Here is a 20,421-nt window from a genome sequence, read left to right as displayed (position 1 = left end):
TACTTCAATATTAACACCTAAAGATTGAACCTTCCTAACTAACCTTCCATGCAGAACCTTGTCAAAGGCCTTACTGAAGTCTATATAGACAATATCCACTGCTTTACCCTCGTCAACTTTTCTAGTAATCTCTTCAAAAAATTCAATAAGATTTGTCAAACATGACCTTATAGAAATCTATAGGAAGAATCTATAGCATCTATAGGAAGAAGTACTGTCGACGTTTCAGGACGAGACCCTTCGTCAGGACTAACTGAAAGATAGTAAGAGATTTGAAAGTGGGGGGGGGGGATCCGAAATGATAGGAGAAGACAGGAGGGGTGTGGTGAAGCTAACAGCTGGAAAGGTGATTGGCAAAAGGGATACAGAGCTGGAGAATGGAAAGGAACATGGGATGGGAGGCCTAGGGAGAAAGAAAGGGGGAGGCCTCCCATCCCATGATCCTTCCTATAGATGCTGCCTGGCCTGCTGTGTTCCACCAGCATTTTGTGTGTGTTGCTTGAATTTCCAGCATCTGCAGATTTTCTTGTGTTTGGGTTTGCGCAGTAAAGTGATCAGCCATTATTTTGCTTATCAGAGCAAAAGGCATAGTGAACCAAATAAGTTATTCTTATTATGATTTATTATGTTATTATGTGTTGTTTCTCTTCATTCTTCCAGGCAAAATATATTATTTCATACTTTTCTGTATTGAATTACATTTGCTATGTATCTGCCCATTTCACTAACTGTCTGTATTCTCCTAAATTCCATTGATATCCTCCTCATGAATTGCCATTTTTCCAAGTTCTATGACCTTTGAAAATTTCAAAATTGAAGGTAGCAAACATTGTGTAAGCATTTTAAAACTGGTAAAGCTAAATTCTAAACCGGTCATTTAAAAAATACTTTCTTAAATTGTTAAGGCTGCTTAGTAGTGCAAAGGCAATTCACATATCAAAGTATCTCAAAGCAGTCTTGTCAACATCATCTGATGGTAACTCCCATCTTTGTTTTAGGGAATGTTTATCTCATATACTGTGTAGGCAGTGCATCAGTAAATGCATTGGAAATGGAAAGAACATGACTGGGATTACCTGATCGTGATTCTATTTTTGTCTTTATTGAAAGTATTAAGAATCTTCTTTTCATTAATTCTTAGTTGAATATCTGCAAATTCCTTGCATTGGGATATTACTGTGACCTATTATATAAAATATGATGCAAGATTTAAAATATCACAAAAATTTAAATCTGATGACAATAATATACCCAATTCTCAACTGCAGCTGAAAGCTTTTATTATTTTTTTTAAACAGACGATTTCTTGACAGGGACACTACTTTGTCTTATCATTTCAATTATAACAACGAAGAATGTTAACATTTTAAATCTAATCTGATGCATAAATGTAACATAAATGTAAGTAAATGGAGAAGGAGATCATCCCACTCCCTAATAGAATAGAAGAATAAGCTTGAGAGAAGTAACAGCCTATTGCTATCCCTGCTGTACTACCTGTACTATTTCAAAATAATCTTAAGGCTTTTGTATGTCAATACCCAACTAGCATACCGTACATATTGTCCTCCTTTAGAGGTCAGATGAAAATCTGTAATTTGTTTCTGCTTTAGACAAAGTGAGCAATAAATAGTTAAAATTTCCGGAAGTGTTTAAGTGTAGGATACATGTTAATCTTCAACTGCACAATCAGTAACAACTACATGGATACTATTTCAATATTGAAAGTAAATTATTCATTAAAATACATATATGTCACAATTTACAATCCAGAAATTCATTTTCTTGTGGGCATACTCAATAAATCCATAATAGAGTAATAACCAGAATAGAGTCAATGAAAGTCCACATCAACCTGGGCATTCAAACAGTGTGCAAAAGACAACAAACTGCAAATACAAAAATAAAGACATAGCAGTGATAAATAAGCAATAAATATCAAGATCACTAGATGAAGAGTCCTTGAAAGTGAGTCCAGAGGTTGTGGAAACATTTCAATGATGGAGCAAGTGAAGTTGAGTGAAGTTATCCCCTGTGGTTCAAAAACCTTATGGTTGAGGTGTAATAACTGTTCCTGGGTCTGGCAGGGTGAGGCTTGGGGCTCCTGTGCCTTCTTCCTGATGGCAGCAAAGAGAAGAGAGCATGACTTGAGTGGTGGGAGTCCCTGACTATGGATGCTGATTACCTACAACAATGCTTCCGTGTAGATCTGTTCAACAGTGGGGAGAGCTTTATCTGTGATGAAGTGGGCTGTATCCACTACTATTTGTAGGATTTTCTGTTCAAAGGTATTGGTATTTCCATACCAGGCTGTGAAGTACCCAGTCAATATACTCTCCACCACATATAAGACAATATGACATAGGAATTGAATTAGGCCATTGGCCCATAATATCTGCTCCGCCGTTCAGCCATGGCTGATCCATTTTTCCCTTCCTCAGCCCAAATCCCAGCCTTTTGCCCATAACCTTTGATGCCGTGTCCAATCAAGAACCTATCAATCTCTGCCTTAAGTACCAATGACCTGGCCTCCAGAGCTGCCTGTGATAATGAAATCCATAAATTCACCACGCTGGCTGTGAAATTTCTCCACATCTGTGTTTTAAATGGATGCCCCTCTATATTGAGGCTGTGCCCTGTTGTCCTAGACTCCCCCGCCATGGGAAACATCTTTTCCACATTTATGTTGTCTAGACTTTCAACATTCCAAAAGTTTCAACAAGATCCCCATTCATCCTTCTAAATTCCAGTGAGTACAGACCCAGAGCCATCAAATGTTCCTCGTATTTTAACATCTACAGAAGTTTGTCAAAGTTTTAGACGTCATGTTGAATATTTGCAAGTTTTGAAGGAATTAGAGGCGCTGCTGTACTTTCTTCCTGATTGCATTTATGTGCTGGACCAGGGCAGGTGCTCTGAAATAATAACACTGAGGAATTTAAAGTTGCTGACCCTCTCCACCTCTGATCATCTGAGGACTGGCTCATGAAGCTTTGATGTCCTCCTCCTAAAATACTGAACTTCTGTAGAGCTCTTGTCATCTATGACTGCAGATTGTCCCACCTTATAAAACATCCTCTCCGCATCCACTCTATCAAGGCCTACTACCATTCGATAGGCTTCAATGAGAACTCCTCTCACTCTTCTGAATTCCAGTGAATACAGCTGTAGAACCATCAAACAGTGTTCATATGACAAGTCATTCACTCCTGGAATCATTTTTATGAACCTTCTTTGAGCCTCTCCAGTTTCAGTACATCTTTTCTAAGATAAGGGGACCAAAACTGCTCACAAGAAGAAGATGTTTCTGTAAGAACAAGTGAGGCCTCACCAGTGCTTTATAAAGTCTCAACATCACATCCTTGCATTTATATCAAATTCCTTTTGAAATAAGTGCTAACAGTGCAATTGCCTTCCTCACCACAGACTGAATCTGCAAATTAACGTTTAGGGAATCCTACATGAGGACTCCAAAATCCTTTTGTGCCTCAGGATTTGTATTTTCTCCCCATTTAGAAAATAGTCAAACCTTTCACTACTTGTACCAAAGTGCATGATCATACACTTCCCGACAGGATATTCCACCTGCTATTTCTTTGCCCATTCTTCAAATCTGTCTAAGTCCTTCTGTAGACTCTCTTTTTCCTCAAAACTACCTGACCTCTACCTTTGCAACAAAGCCATCAATTCCATCATCCAAATCATTGACATATATTGTAAAAAGAAGCGGTCCCAACACAGACCCCTGTGGAACACCACTAGTCACCAACAGCCAACCAGAAGCAACACCCTTTGCCTCCTGTCAAATCAGCCGTTGTTTTACCCACGCTCAAATCTTTCCTGTAGCATGGGCTCGTAGCTTATTAAGCAACTTCATGTATGGCACTCTGTCAAAGGCCTTCTGAAAATCCAAATACATAACATTATCTGAATCTCCTTTGTCTATCCTGCTTGTTATTTCTTCAAAGAATTCTAACAAATTTTCCCCTGAAGGAACCATGCTGACTACAGCCTGTTCTATCATGTACCTCCAAGTACCCTGAAATCTCACCATCAGTAATCGACTCCAACATCTTCCCAACCACTGAGGTCAGACTAACAGGCCTATAATTTCCTTTCTTCTGCCTTTCTTCTTTGTTGAAGAGTGTAGTGACATCTTCAATTTTCCAGACTTTGGAACCATTCCAGAATCCAATGAGTCTTGAAAGATCATTACTAATGTCCCCATAATCTCTTCAGCTATCTCTTTTAGGACCCTGGGATGTACACCATCAGGTCCATGTGACTTATCTACCTTCAGATCTTTCAGCTTTCCATGAACCTTCTCCCCAGTAACAGTAACTTCCACACTTTATGACCTGGAACTTCCAGCATACTGCTAGTGTTTTCCACAGCGAAGACTAATGCAAAATACTTAGTCAGTTCATCTGCCATTTCTTTGTCCCACATTACGAACTCTCCAGCATAGTTTTCCAGCGGTTCAATATCCACTCTCACCTCTTTTACACTTTACGTATCTGAAGAAACTTTTGGTATCCTCTTTAATATTAAAGGCTAGCTTACTTTCATATTCCATCTTTTTTAGTGACTTTTTTAGTTGCCTTCTGTTGGTACTTAAAACCTTCCCAATCTAATCTCCCACTAATTTTTGCTCTATTGTAGGCCCTCTCATTGGCTTTTATGGTGGCTTTGACTTCTTTTGCTAACCATGCTTGTGTCATCTGGCCTTTAAAATACTTCTTCCTCTTTGGGATGTACAGTATATATTCTATGCCTTCCAAACTGCTTCCAGAAATTCCAGCCATTGATACTCTGCTGTCATCCCTGCCAGTGTTCTTTTACAAACAATTCTGGCCAACTCCTCTCTCATGCCTCTGTAATTCCCTTTACTCCACTATAATACTGATAAATATGACTTTAGCTTCTCCTTCTCAAATGTCAGGGTGAATTCAATTACAGTATGATCACTTGCCCTAAGGGCTCCTTTACCTTAAGCTCTCTAATCAATTTAGTTTGTTGCACAACACCCAATCCAGAATAGCTGATCCCTTATTGGGCTCTACCATGAGCTGCTCTAAAAAAGCCATCTCATGAGCATTCAAGAAATTCCCCCTCTTGGAATCCCGCACCAACCTGATTTCCCCAATATACCTGCATATTGAAATCCCCCATGGCTATTGTAAAATTGTCTTTATAGCATGCATTTTCTCTCTCCTATTGTAATTTGTAGACCACATCCTTAAACTGTTTGGGGGGGTCTGTATATACCCATCAAAGGTATATACAAGACGCATCAAGGTCTTTTTACCCTTGCAGTTCCTTAGCTCTATCCACAATGATTCAACATCTTCTGACCTTATGTCACCTAATGATTTCTAATGATTTAATTTCATTTTTTTACCAACAGAGACATACCACCCCCTCTGCCCTCCTGCCTATCCTTTTGATACAATGTATATTCTTGGAAATTAAACTCTCAGTGATTATTTTCTTTCAGCCATAATTCGGTGATGCCTACAACATCGTACTTGCCAATCTCTAACAGTGCTACAAGTTCATTGACCTTATTCCGTATACTGTGCACATTCAGATATAACATCTTTAGTCTTGTTTTCACCCTTTTTGGTTTTGTCCACTTTTACATCGCAACTCATGCTGTTGACTGCAATTTTGCCCTATAATCAGACTCTGCCGCTTGGAATCTCATTATACATTGCCTCTGTTTGTAAACCGATTACCTCATCTTCAGCACTACTACTCTGGTTTCCATCCCCCTGCCAAATTAGTTTAAATCCACCCGAACAACTCTATCCAACCTGCCCACAAGGATATTGGATCCCCCTCTGGTTCAGGTGTTACCCGTCCCTCTTATACAGGTCATACCTTCCTCGGTAGAGATCCCAGTGATCATAAATATAAAACCCCTGCCCCCTACATCAGTTCCTCAGCCATGCATTCACCTGCCAAATCATCCTAATCTTACCCCTACTGGCACAGACAGCAATCCAGATATTACTACTCTGGAGGTCCTGTTTCTCAGCCTTTACCTAGCTTCCTAAAATCTACCTTCAGGACCTCCTCACCTTGACTATCTATGTCATTGGTACTGATATGTACCAAGAGTTCTTGCAGCTCACCCTCGCCCTTGAGAATGCCATGGACATGATCCGAGACATCCCTTATCCTGGCATCAGAGAGGCAACATCCATCCATGCATCTCTATTGTGCCCACAGACCTCGTCCCTGTTCCTCAAACTAAAGAATCTCCTATCAACATTGCAGTCCTCTTCACCTCTCCACTTTTCTGAGCCACAGCACCAGACTCAGTGCCAGAGACCTGATCATTGTGGTTCCCCCGGTAGGTCATCCCCCTCAATAGTACCTAAAGTTACATACATATTATTGACGAGAACCTCCACAGTTGTTCTCTGCACTAGCTGTGCACTTCTCCTACTTCTCCTGACAGTCACCCAGTTACCTGCAACCTAAGGATGACAACTTCCCTGCAGCTCCTGTCTATCATCTCCTCATTCTCCAGTCTGAGTTGAAGGCCATCAAGCTGCAGCTCTAGTTCCTTAATACATTCTCTCAAGACCTGTAGCTTAGTACACCTGGTGCAGATGTGTTTATCTGGGAGTCTGGCGGTCTCTCAGACTTCACACTAAATACTGCCTCTGGAGCTATTCTAATTATACTATGCACTGATAGATCAGGAATGAAAAAATAAGAACACAGAGACAATAGACAATAGGTGCAGGAGTAGGCCATTCAGCCCTGCAAACCAGCACCGCCATTCAATGTGATCATGGCTGATCATCCACAATCAGTACCCTGTTCCTGCCTTTTCCCCCTACTCTTGACTCCGCTATCTTTAAGGACTCTATCTAACTCTTTCTTGAAAGCATCCAGAGAATTGGCCTCCACTGTCTTCTGAGGCAGAGCATTCCATAGATCCACAACTCTCTGGGTGAAGAACTTTTTCCTCAACTCTGTTCTAAATGACCTACCCCTTATTCTTAATCTGTGGCCTCTGGTTCTGGACTCCCCCAACATTGGGAACATGTTTCCTGCCTCCAGTGTGTCCAATCCCTTAATAATCTTATATGTTTCAATCAGATCCCCTCTCATCCTTCTAAATTCCAGTGTATACAAGCCCAGTCGCTCCAATCTTTCAACATATGACAATCCCGCCATCCCAGGAATCGACCTCATGAACCTACACTGCATTCCCTCAATAGCAAGAATGTCCTTCCTCAAATTTGGAGACCAAAACTGAACACAATACTCCAGGTGTGGTCTCACCAGGGCCCTGTACAACCGCAGAAGGACCTCTTTGCTCCTATACTCAACTCCCCTTGTTATAAAGGCCAACACGCCATTAGCTTTCTTCACTGCCTGCTGTACCTGCATGCTTACTTTCAGTGACTGATGAACAAGGACTCCTAGATCTCGTTGTACTTCCCCTTTTCCTAACTTGACACCATTCAGATAGTAATCTGCTTTCCTGTTCTTGCCACCAAAGTGGATAACCTCACATTTATCCACATTAAACTGCATCTGCCATGCATCTGCCCACTCACCCAACCTGTCCAAGTCACCCTGCGTTCTCCTAACATCCTCCTCATATTTCACACTGCCAACCAGCTTTGTATCATCTGCAAATTTGCTAATGTTACTTTTAATCCCTTCATCTAAATCATTAATGTATATTGTAAATAGCTGCAGTCTCAGCACTAAGCCTTGCGGTACAGAGAGAATAACTTACAGGACAGTCTAACTGTCACCTCCACTGGTTAATCTTTCCCCATGAATTTTTCATGGCCATTGGCTACTTTATTGATATTGATGGATTGCAAATCTTGTAAACTTTTCTCTCTGCATTGTACATATCGAATATGAGAAGTTGGATATTGGTTACTGCATGAAATTGGAAGAGCAGGATTTTGATATTTAAGGCATTTAACCCTTGGAAAATAAAAGTCAAAGAGAAATAAGAATATCCAACTACAATCATAAAGGTGGAATGGAAAGTGGCACAAAATTAATTTAAAATGCAAGAACCACACACAATAGATCATACTAGGAGTAGAATGTGTAGTGATAAAAATCAGAGATAAACATAGGAAAGACAACAGTTGAGCACAGGAGCAGCAAAACAATATCAGTATTAATAGGACACTCACATCAAACTCAAACCAATCCATATATAAATTCTTATCTATGAGGAAATATTTTTAAAAAGGCAAAAAAAGCATTTCTTACTTAAATATGTAAAATGTGGTCAGAAAGTAGCAAAAACCTACTGATTTGTTAATTTCCTCAGAAAAAGCTAGCAAAGTAGGTTAAACTTGACTGGTCCTTTCCAGTAAACATATAGGACACAATACAATGTTTTACCTGATATAACAAAAAAGAGTATTGACTAACTTCAAGAATAATGACACAGAGAATTTGCTAAATTTCATTACAAATTTTTCAGCGTGTGAGAAGAAAATCCCAAAACTCAGAAATATAGTCCAAATTAGGGTATAATCAAACACTCAACTGGGTATCAGGTGGCCAATTCCAACCGGAAAAAAAAAAGCTATCAGTAAATGGTGCATTCCTCCTTCATAGTGGTCAGAAAAATTATTTAGATATTTTCAAGTTTCATATCATCCTCAAATGTTTTCTCATAATGCAGAAGACCATCTGACCCACCAAGCAATCCACTTACATATTTCCCTGTAACTTATTCTCTCCAATGTGCCCATCAGCTCTCCCAAATTATTTTGCCTCTCACCTATTATAATAACAATTTACTAAGTATATCAGCCTATCAAGCAAACAACTAGCACATCTTTGGGATGTAGGAGGTAACCAGAAACCCTGGGGGAAACACATGCAATCAAAGGGAGAACATACAAATTCCACAGAGCCAGAGGTCAAGACTGAACCTGGGTCATTAGAGCTGCATTACTTGCTGTGTCATTGTGTAATCCCATATAGATTTGCATTCAAATTCTCCAGCTGCTATAGCAGAATTTTTAGAACTTACATCTCTGCATCAATGATCCTGAACTCCAGCCATTATCCCAGTAACAACCACTATGCTACAAACTCGTTTTTAAAAAACGTGCAACATAAATAATTAGTTCAACAAATCATTCAAATATTCTAAAAATTTGTTTTCAAATTAACAAATTACCAGTTCAGATAGAGTTTCATTTCCACTGACCAAGAAGAAGAGCTTCATTGTTTCAAATGCAATGGAATAGCGGGCCATTAACTTTCCAGCTTCTATTAAACGTAAAGGAGAAGGTTACACATTTCATTGATCATTAACAGATATATTTTTAAAGTTATTAGAAAATATGTAAATAAATCTGCACCTGTAGGTTTGAAATTGATTTCTTCATCCATTCTTAACAATCCAATAGAAGACAATGCTTGCAAATTCTTCAGGCATAGTTCTGTTTCAAGAATAAGAACTGGATTTTATCAAACATTCATTGATTGATGTGTGAAATCTAACTAATAAGTTATTTTCATTCATTCGCAGATCTCTTCCTAATACTCTGAATAAGGGGATCTTTGAGAAGGTAGCTTTGAAATGGATACCCAGTGTTTCAACAGTAAAACTCCACACTTGTGCAATGGATATAAGAATTTAGGCATTTCCCTATCAACTATGACAAAATTTTCATTGATTCAGCCTTTCAGACATTGCAAAATGCTTCAAAGTACTCTGCATCTTTGTTATCTAGTAAAGTTCGACACCAAGTCATATAGGACAAATTATTAAGAGGTTTTGAAAAAAAAATCAAATACATTCAAGAATGAGTAACAAATCAGAAATAGCAGAAAACAAAAATATCAAAAGCTTATGGGTAAATTACAAATAGGGACACCATGGATCAATGTGATGGCAAAGATTATAATTCTAAATTCAAATGGTAAAATCCATTCCCATCTCCTTCCCTGCTCAAGGTGTGAAAATTGTTGTAATTTTCCTAACAATCAACCCTGTGGACAAACTACACCAATAACCACAAAATATTCGAACACATAGGCCAGTTTAAATTCAGCCATGTTAAATCAAAGTGAAATCTATTTCCTTTCTGCTGCAACTGTTGCCATTGTTCAACCTTAATCAACAAAGATCATGATGTCAAAAAAATTAAGTTCAACAATTACACCTCAGATTCCTTTAATCAAAATTAGTCTTATTGATTTAAAAAGAAATTCTGGTAAACAGGCTTCCACAATGTTCCAATGACAAAAGTTACATCAAGTACCTTGCAACTTTGCTTCAATTCCAGCTCTGTCAAGACCAGTAGCAAAACCTGAGGAAGAGAAATGTTTAGAATCACTGAACTCTTAGGTAGTTATAAGTTATCATTTCTCATGAATCCATATACACATTACATTTAATTCTTAGATCGCAGTTTCAAAACCTATTGTGTAAATTGTGGTTGGTTATTAGTTTAATGGTTCCTTAAGGTTGTTTTAATCAGGGATGGTAATGTGGACAAGCTGCCACTACTTATTAAATGCTCCCAAAGGCATGTGCCTCAAATAGCCTCCGAATACCGATGCCAGCGCCTGGCATTCACATTAGCTTCTAAGCCCAGAAGAACCATTTCTACTGACAGGAGAAGGAGCAAAGCTGTGTTACTGGTGCCTTAAAACCAGTTGCTTTGGGCAAATGGGGATTGTTAGCCGTGGTTGTAGCTCATCTAGGAGAAAGAAAACTCTCCAGAGTCCAGAAATTTTTGAAAGATAATTGCTAATTCCTCCACAATCTCTAACATTGCCTCTTTCAGAATCAGAATCAGGTTTATTATCACCAGCATGTGACATGAAATTTGTTAACTTAGCAGCAGCAGTTCAATGCAATACATAATTAAGCAGAGAGAGAAAAAAATTAATAATAATAATAAATAAAATAAAACAATAAACAAGTAAATCAATTACATATTTTCCAAGATGGTGGTGTGACACAGCTTGCAGTGGCCACTCTGGAGCTTATTATCTGTTATTTGTGAAGCGGGGTGCCGTGCGCAATCATAATCGATTGAAAATGGACGTGGGAGCACGGAGGAACATCGGGAAATCTCCAGGAAGACCTTCTTCTTCATTGCTGCTGCTGCTGTGAGGTCTGGGGCTCTGCTGGGAAGAACAGGCCCCCAGTCCTTGGGGTTGCATTGCCGATGGCCATTGGCGGGGCTGTCTTAATACACTCGGCATACAATGGTGCTCAGAGAAGCTGTGCTGGAGGGGATGGTTGTTCGACGGACTCGGAGTCCGTTGCGGTCAGGTCGCTTTCGGTGTGTGCTGTGTCTGTGAGGCTGGGTTCAATGGAGATTTCGTTGTGTGCTGCGTCTGCGAGGCTGAGTCGTGCGGTGCCATGGAAGTCCATAGCGGGGGTATTCCCTTCTGCCGCCGGCATGGGATGGCAAGTCTGTCGGGACCCTCGGGACTTGTGGAAACTGTGTGGTGATTTCTTTTGAACTCATAGTCCTTTAACATCTTTAGACTATTTTTACTGTGCCCATAGTCTGTTTTTTAACAATGATGCTATTGTTTGCACTGTTGTAACTATATGTTGTAATTATGTGGTTTTCGTGCAAGTCTTGTAGCTTTAGTTTTTGGTCTTGTTTGTCTGGTGGATTTGGAGCTCCTTTCCGGGGAACGCGCTAAGACGGTAGCGCGATATTAATACTCAGCAGCCTCTCCGGACTCTGGACTGGGGATTGCCAAACGTTATGTGGATTTTCTGGTGTAGTCTGTTTTGTCATATACTTTTGTGATATCATTCAGGAGGAACATTGTCTCATTTTTCAACTGCATTGCATTTGTGGTTTCTAAATGACAATATACTGAATCTGAATATATTGAATAGATTTTTAAAACTGCAAAAACAGAAATACTGTACATATTTTAAAAAATTAGGTAATGTCCAAAGCCTCAATGTCCATTTAGGAATCGGATGGCAGAGGGATCCCTGCCTTGCTAAAACTATTTAATGAATTTGGAGATTTTTCAGGATATAAAATTAACTTTAATAAAAATGAACTGTTTCCTTTAAATGAATCTGTTTCTATGTATGATAATACTCCTTTCAAAGTTACGGATTCCCTTAGATATCTAGGCGTTATAATCACTAAAAAATATAAGGATCTTTATAAAGCTAATTTTGTTCCCTTGGTAGATTCTATGAAGTATTTATTTAGTAGATGGAACCCACTTACGTTTTCACTTGCTGGCCACATCCATATAGTCAAAATGATGATTTTACCAAAATTATAACCATATAACAATTACAGCGCAGAAACAGCCCATCTTGGCTCTTCTAGTCTGTGCCGAACGCTTACTCTCACCTAGGCCCACCTACCTACACTCAGCCTATAACCCTCCATCCTTTCCTGTCCTTATACCTATCCAATTTTTTTTTTAATGACAAAATCAAACCTGCCTCTACCACTTCTACTGGAAGCTCATTCCACAGAGCTACCATTCTCTGAGTAAGGAAGTTACCCCTTGTGTTACCCCTAAACTTTGCCAACTAACTTTAATATTTTATATTTATTTCAGAATATCCCTTTTTTTGTCCAATAAGTTTTTTGATTGAACTGATTCTATCATCTCATCTTTTATTTGGAATGATAAAAGACCAAGAATTAGTAAATGTCACTTACAAAAATTGAAAAAGGATGGAGGTCTTGCTTTGCCTAATTTAAGAATGTATTACTGGGCTGTTAATGTGCAATATATGTCCTTTTGGTTACACTGGGTTGATAAGAATGAGCGGCCAATTTGAGTAGATCAGGAATTGAAAGCTGTGAAACAGTTTTATTTAACCTCGGTATTGGGAGCTGCTCTACCTATACGATTAGCTAAAGTTGTTAACTTAAATTTATACCCTGTGATTAAGAATTCTTTATAAATTTGGCTCCAGTTCTGTAATTTTTTAATCTTAAAAAATTTAAACTTTGTAGTCTAATTTATTGAAATTATTTTTTAAGCCTTTTTTGAATGATCCAATTTTTTATTTTGGAAAAATAAAGGTATTAATTCTTTTTTAGATCTATTTAAAAAAAGATAGACTGATATCTTTTGAACAATTAGTTGATAAATATTCTCTTTCATACATGGATTGAAAATTGGCTGGCTGACAGGAAACAAAGAGCAGCGATTAACGGGTCCCTTTCGGAATGGCAGGCTGTGACCAGTGGGGTACCGCAAGGTTCAGTGCTGGGACCGCAGCTGTTTACAATATACATTAATGATTTAGATGAAGGGATTAAAAGTAACATTAGCAAATTTGCCGATGACACAAAGCTGGGTGGCAGTGTGAAATGTCAGGAGGATGTTATGAGACTGCAGGGTGACTTGGACAGGCTAGGTGAGTGGGCGAATGTATGGCAGATGCAGTTTAATGTGGATAAATGTGAGGTTATCCACTTTGGTGGCAAGAACAGAAAGGCATATTAATATCTATACGGAGTCAAGTTAGGAAAAGGGGAAGTACAACAAGATCTAGGTGTTTTTGTACATCAGTCAATGAAAGTAAGCATGCAGGTACAGCAGGCAGTGAAGAAAGCTAATGGCGTGTTGGCCTTTATAACAAGGGGAGTTGAGTATAGGAGTAAAGAGGTCCTTCTGCAGCTGTACAGGGCTCTGGTGAGACCCCACCTGGAGTATTGTGTGCAGTTTTGATTTCCAAATTTGAGGAAGGATATTCTTGCTATTGAGGGAGTGCAGCGTAGGTTCACAAGGTTAATTCTTGGAATGGCGGGACTGTCATATCTTGAAAGATTGGAGCAACTGGGCTTGTATACTCTGGAATTTAGAAGGATGAGAGGGGATCTGATTGAAACATATAAGATTATTAAGGGATTGGACACGTTGGAGGCAGGAAGCATATTCCCGCTGATGGGTGAGCCCAGAACTAGAGGCCACAGTTTAAGAATAAGGGGTAGGCCATTTAGAACAGAGATGCGGAAAAACTTTTTCACCTAGAGAGTGGTGCATATGTGGAATGCTCTGCCCCAGAAGGCAGTGGAGGCCAAGTCTCTGGATGCTTTCAAGGGAGAGTTAGATAGAGCTCTTAAAGATAGCGGGGTCAAGGGATATGGGGAGAGGGCAGGAAAGGGGTACTGATTGTGTATGATCAGCCATGATCACAGTGAATGGTGGTGCTGGCTAGAAGTGCAGAATGGCCTACTCCTGCACCTACTGTCTATTGTCTATTATACTCATACTTTTTACAAAACCTTCAAGTTAGACATTTCTTACAAAAATATTTAAGTAATTTTCCTTACATATTGGATGCTGACATGTTAGATACTATTATGAATATGAACCCTTTGATGAAGGGTTCCATTGGAAGAATTTATAATTTATTACTAAAATAGGATAAGCGTCCTTTATTTAAGATTAAACAAGATTGAGAAAAGTAACTTAATTTGACTTTTATGGTGGAGGACTAGATGCAGATTCTGAAGCTGGTTAACTCTTCTTCGATTTGTGCTAAGTCATTCACTGATTCAATTTAAAATTGAACATCAATTCAAATTAAAATTCAAATTGAACATTGTTACTATTTGATGAAGGAGAGATTGTCTAAAATCTTTCCTAATGATGATAGTTATTGTGATAGATTTTAAACTGAGACAGCTACACTGACATGTTTTGGTCTTGTTCTATACTGGAACAGTTTTGGAAGTCAGTTTTTTCTACAATTTCTAAAGCACTTAAAATTAATTTACAACTTAACAAATTAAATGTGCTCTTTGGAATAATCCCTCAAAATATCCACAGTATTACTTTGTCTGACCAACATGTTATTGAGTTTGTTACATTGATAGTTAGGAGGCCCATTCTGTTGATGTGGAAGGATACATCGGCTCCCACTCTGTCACAATGGTTTTCTCAAGTGATGTTATGTCTTAGTTTGGAGAAAATTAGAAGTCCAACCTTCGAACCTATACTTGATTTTGAGAAAAGATGGGGTTCATTTGCTTGTTACTACCATTTGAGTTAATTGATAGATTTCCTCCACGATCTAATTGTAAATTTTGGTATAATTTTTTTTGCTGGCAGATTGATGTTTATCCTTAGAAGCTTTTTGTATGACACGTGGCTCCAGGGTTCAACACCGAATGGGTTCTTTTTTCTCTCACTTTTCTTTGCTTTAGTAGGGTTTTTTTCTTTTCTTTTTTTTGTGTCACTATATTTTTCAATCTTTAAAACATTGTTTTTTTTTTCCTTTGAGACATTGTGTTACCTACTTCGATGTACTCTTGTTATTTTGGATAATAAAAATAATAAAAAAGATTTGAAAAGGATGGCAGAGGGGAAGAAGCTGTTCCTGAATCGCTGAGTGTGTGCTTTCAGGCTTCTGTACCTCCTACATGATGGTAACAGTGAGAAAAGGGCATGCTCTAGGTGCTGGAGGTCCTTAATAATGGATGCTGCCTTTCTGAGACACTGTTCCCTAAAGATGTCCTGAGTACTTTGTAGGCTAGTGCCCAGATGAAGCTGGCTAGATTTACAACCATCTGCAGCTTCTTTCAGTCCTGTGCAGTAGCCCCTCCATACCAGACAGTGAAGCAGCCTGTCAGAATGCTCTCCATGTTACAACTATAGAAGTTTTTGAGTGTGTTTGTTGACATGCCAAATCTTTTCAAACTCCAAATAAACTATAGTGCTGTCTTGCCTCCTTTATGGCTACATCAATATGTTGGGACTAGGTTGGATCCTCAGATTTCTTGACGCCCAGGAACTTGAAGCTGCTCACTCTCTCCACTACTGATTGGTATGTGTTCCTTCGTCTTAACATTCCTGAAATCCACAATCAGCTCTTTCATCTTACTGACATTGAGTACCAGGTTGTTGCTGCAGCACCACTCCACTAGCTGGCATGTCTCACACCTGTACGTCCCCTCGTCACCACCTGAGATTCTACCAACAATGGTTGTATCGTCAGCAAATTTGTAGATGGTATTTGAGCTATGCTTGCCACACAGTCATGTGTATACAGAGAGTAGAGCAGTAGGCTAAGCACACACCCCTGAGGTGCACCAGTGTTGATCATCAGCGAGGAGAATATGTTATCACCAACCTGCACAGACCATTGCAGAGGGAGGTACAGAGGCCCAGATTCTGCAACTTCCCAATCATGACTCTGGGAATTGTGGTATTAAATGCTGAGCTATAGTCGATGAACAGCATCCTGACGTAGGTGTTTGTGTTGTCTAGGTGGTCAAAGCCATGTGGAGAGCCATTGAGAGTGCGTCTGCCATTGACCTATTGTGGCGATAGGCAAATTGCAATGGGTCCAGGTCCTTGCTGAGGCAGGAGTTCGGTCTAGTCGTAACCAACCTCTCAAAGCATTTCATCACTGTTGAAGTGAGTGCTACCAGGTGATAGTCATTAAGGCAGCTCACATTGTCCTTCTTTGGCACTGGTATAATTGTTGCTTTTTTGAAGCAAGTAGGAACTTCTGCCCGTAGCAGTGAGAGGTTGAAAATGTCCTTGAATACTCCCACTAGTTGGTTGGCACACATTTTCAGAGCTTTACCAGGCACTCCATCAGGACCATCTGCCTTACGAGGGTTCATTCTCTTTAACGACAGTCTAACATCGGCCTCTGAGACAGAGATCACAGGGTCATCAGGTGCAGCAACGATCTTCACAGCCATAGTTATGTTCTCCCTTTCAAAGCATGCGTAGAAGGCGTTGAGTTCATCTAGTAGTGAAGCATCACTATCATAACCCTAGGGTGCAGTTCACCTTCTCCCTTGTAATAGTAACTTCACTCATTTTTCTTCCTTCACACTCTACAATATCTGGCTGACTGCTAGTGTCTTCCACAATGCAGACTCATGCGAAATACCCATTTAGTTCATCTGCCATCTCCTTGCTCCTTGTTATTATTTCTCCGGCCTCATGTTCTTGTGGTCTTATATCCACTCTCATCTCTCTTTTAATTTTTTACGTATTTGAAAAACTTTTGCATTCCACATGTGACCATCAGATGTGGAATATACCAGGGTGTTGCACTATCCCCACTGTCGTTATGCATAGGATTGAACCCCCTCAGCCATTTCATCTCAAAGAGTGGATATGGGGATGGGTTCAAGAGTGGAGTAATCATCATCCACTTCTTAAACATGGATGACATCAAGCTGTATGCTAGAAATGAAAGAGGCATATACTCACTAATCCACCTGACAAGGGTGTACAGGAGAGACACTGGGACTAGAAAAGTGTAGTTGGACAACTACAAATACCTAGGGATCCTGCAGGAACATGGAAGCCACCACAATGAGGACACAAGGAAGGCTGCAATGTTCAAGAACCTCCAAAGAGGCCCTAAAAAGGCCAGCTGAATGGGAAGAATATGATCAGAGCCATCAACACATTCACCCTACCAGTCATCAGATACCCAGCCGCAGTAGTGTGCTAGCCAAGGAACAAACTGGAAGCCGCAGACTTCAAGACCCTGAAACTTCTGACAATACATGGAGGATTCCATCCCAAGTCCAATGTCGAGTGACTGTACCCACCAGAATAATTGAGTTTGGGGACTAGCAAGTACCAAGGCCAAAATATCCATGAGTATGTCAGGAATGAGTATGAATGTAACTGGATATCTGATCTGCCTTATGAGAAATTTGTATGAAGATCAAGAAGCAACAGTTAGAACTGAACACCAAACAACAAACGAGTTCAAGATTGGGAAAGGATTACAACAAGGCTACATACTGTCACCCTACTTATTTAATTTATATGCTGAACACATCTGCAGCATGCTACCACCCAAAATGGACCTCCTACAATTCACCCTCCAACTCAACCGATCGAAGATGACACAATAGCCACTGCTCTACATACCGTCCTTACACATCTGGAGAAGAAGGAGGCTTATGTGAGAATGCTATTCTTGGACTACAGTTCAGCATTCACCACCATAATTCCCTCCAGGCTTGACAGGAAGCTCAAAGTCCTTGGCCTTGACCCTGCCTTGTGCAGCTGGTTCCTGGACTCCTTGTCAGATCGCTGGCAGGTGGTAAGAGTGGGCTCCCTCATCTCCACCCCTCTGACTCTCAACACTGGAGTCCCTCAGGGCTGTGTACTAAGTCCCCTCCTTTACTCCCTGTATATCCACGACTGTGTTGCCACCCACAGCTCTAATCTGCTAATTAAATTTGCCGACAACACTACATTGATTGGCCTAATCTCAAATAATAACAAGGTGGCCTACAAGGAAGAAGTTATCTCTCTGACACAGTGGTGTCAAGTAAACAGCCTCTCCCTCAATGTCACAAAAACAAAGGAGCTGGTTGTGGACTACAGGAGAAATGGAGCCAGACTAACCCTTATTGACATCAATGGATCTGGGGTTGAGAGGATAAGCAGCTTTAAGTTCCTCAGCATCCACATCGCCAAAGACCTTACATGGTCTGCACACACTAGCTGTGTGATGAAAAGGCACAGCAATGTCTCTTTCAAGATGAGGTAAGGCTGGGTAAGTTCCTTTCAAAGGAGAAAGTTTTAAAAGTTGAGGCAAGTATTGGGTAGGTCATGGCAGCTGAGATCGGTCCTGTGGTTTGTTCATCCTGCAGCATGTGGGAAATCAGGGATACTTCCAGTGTCCCCGATGACTATGTGTGCAGGAGGTATGTCCAACTGCAGCTTCTGGCAGACCGCATTGAGCATCTGGAGCTGCGATTGGATTCATACTGGAGCATCCATGATGCTGAGAAAGTCGTGAATAGCACGTTCAGTAAGTTGGCCACACCGCAGGTAAAGGCTACACTGGCAGAAAGGGAAGGGGTGGCCACTAGACAGCGTAGCAGTAGGCAAGTAGTGCAGGAATCCCCTGAGGTCATCTCCCTCCTAAACAGATATACTGTTTTGGATACTGTTGGGGGAGATGTCTCATCAGGGGAAGGCAGCAGCAGTCGAGTTCATGGCACCATGAGTGGCTCTGCAGCACAGGAGGGAAGTAAAAGGAGTGGGAGAGCTTTAGTGATAGGGGATTCGATTGTAAGGGGAATAGATAGGCGTTTCTGTGGCCGCAAATGAGACTCCAGGATGGTATGTTTCCTCCCTGGTGCAAGGGTCAAGGATGTCTCTGAGTGGCTGCAGGACATTCTTGAATGGGAGGGTGAACAGCCAGTGGTCATGGTGCACATAGGTACCAACGATATAGGTAAAAAACAGGATGAGGTCCTACAAGGTGAATTTAGGGAGTTAGGAGATAAACTAAAAAGTAGGACCACAAAGGTAATAATCTCTGGATTACTACCAGTGGCATGTGCTAGTCAGAGTAGAAATAGGAGGATATTTCAGATGAATACATGGCTTGGTGCAAGGGGGAGGGATTCAAATTTCGGGGGCATTGGAACCAGTTCTGGGGGAGGTGGGACTGGTATAAACAGGATGGTCTGCACCTGGGCTGGACTGGAACCAACGTCCTAGGGAGAGTGTTTGCTACTGCTGTTCAGGAGGCTTTAAACTAATGTGGCAGGGGGATGGGAACAAGGGCAGAGAGACAGAGGGGTGTAAAATGAGGGTAGAAGCAAAAAGTAGTAAGGTGAAAAGTAAAAGTGGCAGGCAGGCAAATCCAGGGCAAAAAGCAAAATGAGCCACTTTTCAACATAATTGTATAAGGGCTAAGTGTTGTAAAAACAAGCCTGAAGGCTTTGTGTGTCAATGCGAGGAGCATTCGTAATAAGGTGGATGAATTGAATGTGCAGATAGTTATTAATGAATATGATATAGTTGGAATCACAGAGACATGGCTCCAGAGTGACCAAGGATGGGAGCTCAACATCCAGGGATATTCAATATTCAGGAGTGATAGACAGGAAAGAAAAGGAGGTGGGTAGCATTGCTGGTTAGAGAGGAGATTAATGCAATAGAAAGGAAGGACATTAGCCTGGAGGACGTGGAATCGATATGGGTAGAGCTACATAACACTAAGGGGCAGAAAACACTGGTGGGAGTTGTGTACAGGCCACCTAACAGCAGTAGTGAGATTGGGGATGGCATTAAACAGGAAATTAGAAATGCGTGCAATAAAGGAACAGTAGTTATAATGGGTGACTTCAATCTACATATAGATTGGGTGAACCAAATTGGTGAGGGTGCTGAGGAAGAAGATTTCTTGGAATGTATGAGGGATGGTTTTCTGAACCAACATGTCGAGGAACCAACTAGAGAGCAGGCCATTCTAGATTGGGTATTGAGCAATGAGGAAGGGTTAGTTAGCAATCTTGTGCGAGGCCCCTTGGGTAAGAGTGACCGTAATAAGGTGGAATTCTTCATTAAGATGTAGAGTGACATAGTTAATTCAGAAACAAAGGTTCTGAACTTAAAGAAGGGTAACTTTGAAGGTATGAGACATGAATTAGCTAAGATAGACTG

General features: G+C 40.4%; 1 protein-coding gene across 1 annotated transcript in view; it reads right to left on the bottom strand.

Moving 5' to 3' along the window:
• The window catches only part of hfm1 (helicase for meiosis 1), a 125,319-nt gene that overhangs the window by 41,090 nt on the left and 63,808 nt on the right, over nt 1–20,421 (bottom strand). Inside the window, exons 19-22 of the mRNA XM_059985228.1 lie at nt 10,278–10,325; nt 9,372–9,452; nt 9,188–9,279; nt 1,077–1,183 (exon numbers count right to left, since the gene is read on the bottom strand). Of these exons, the coding sequence (XP_059841211.1) occupies nt 1,077–1,183; nt 9,188–9,279; nt 9,372–9,452; nt 10,278–10,325 (328 nt within the window). The remainder of the gene's footprint in view (nt 1–1,076; nt 1,184–9,187; nt 9,280–9,371; nt 9,453–10,277; nt 10,326–20,421) is intronic.

This window comes from Hypanus sabinus, chromosome 11 (genome assembly GCF_030144855.1).
Source record: "Hypanus sabinus isolate sHypSab1 chromosome 11, sHypSab1.hap1, whole genome shotgun sequence".
Classification (NCBI taxonomy): domain Eukaryota; kingdom Metazoa; phylum Chordata; class Chondrichthyes; order Myliobatiformes; family Dasyatidae; genus Hypanus; species Hypanus sabinus.
The sequence above is the reverse complement of the archived record's forward strand: the minus strand, read 5'-3'. Positions and strand labels throughout refer to the sequence as shown.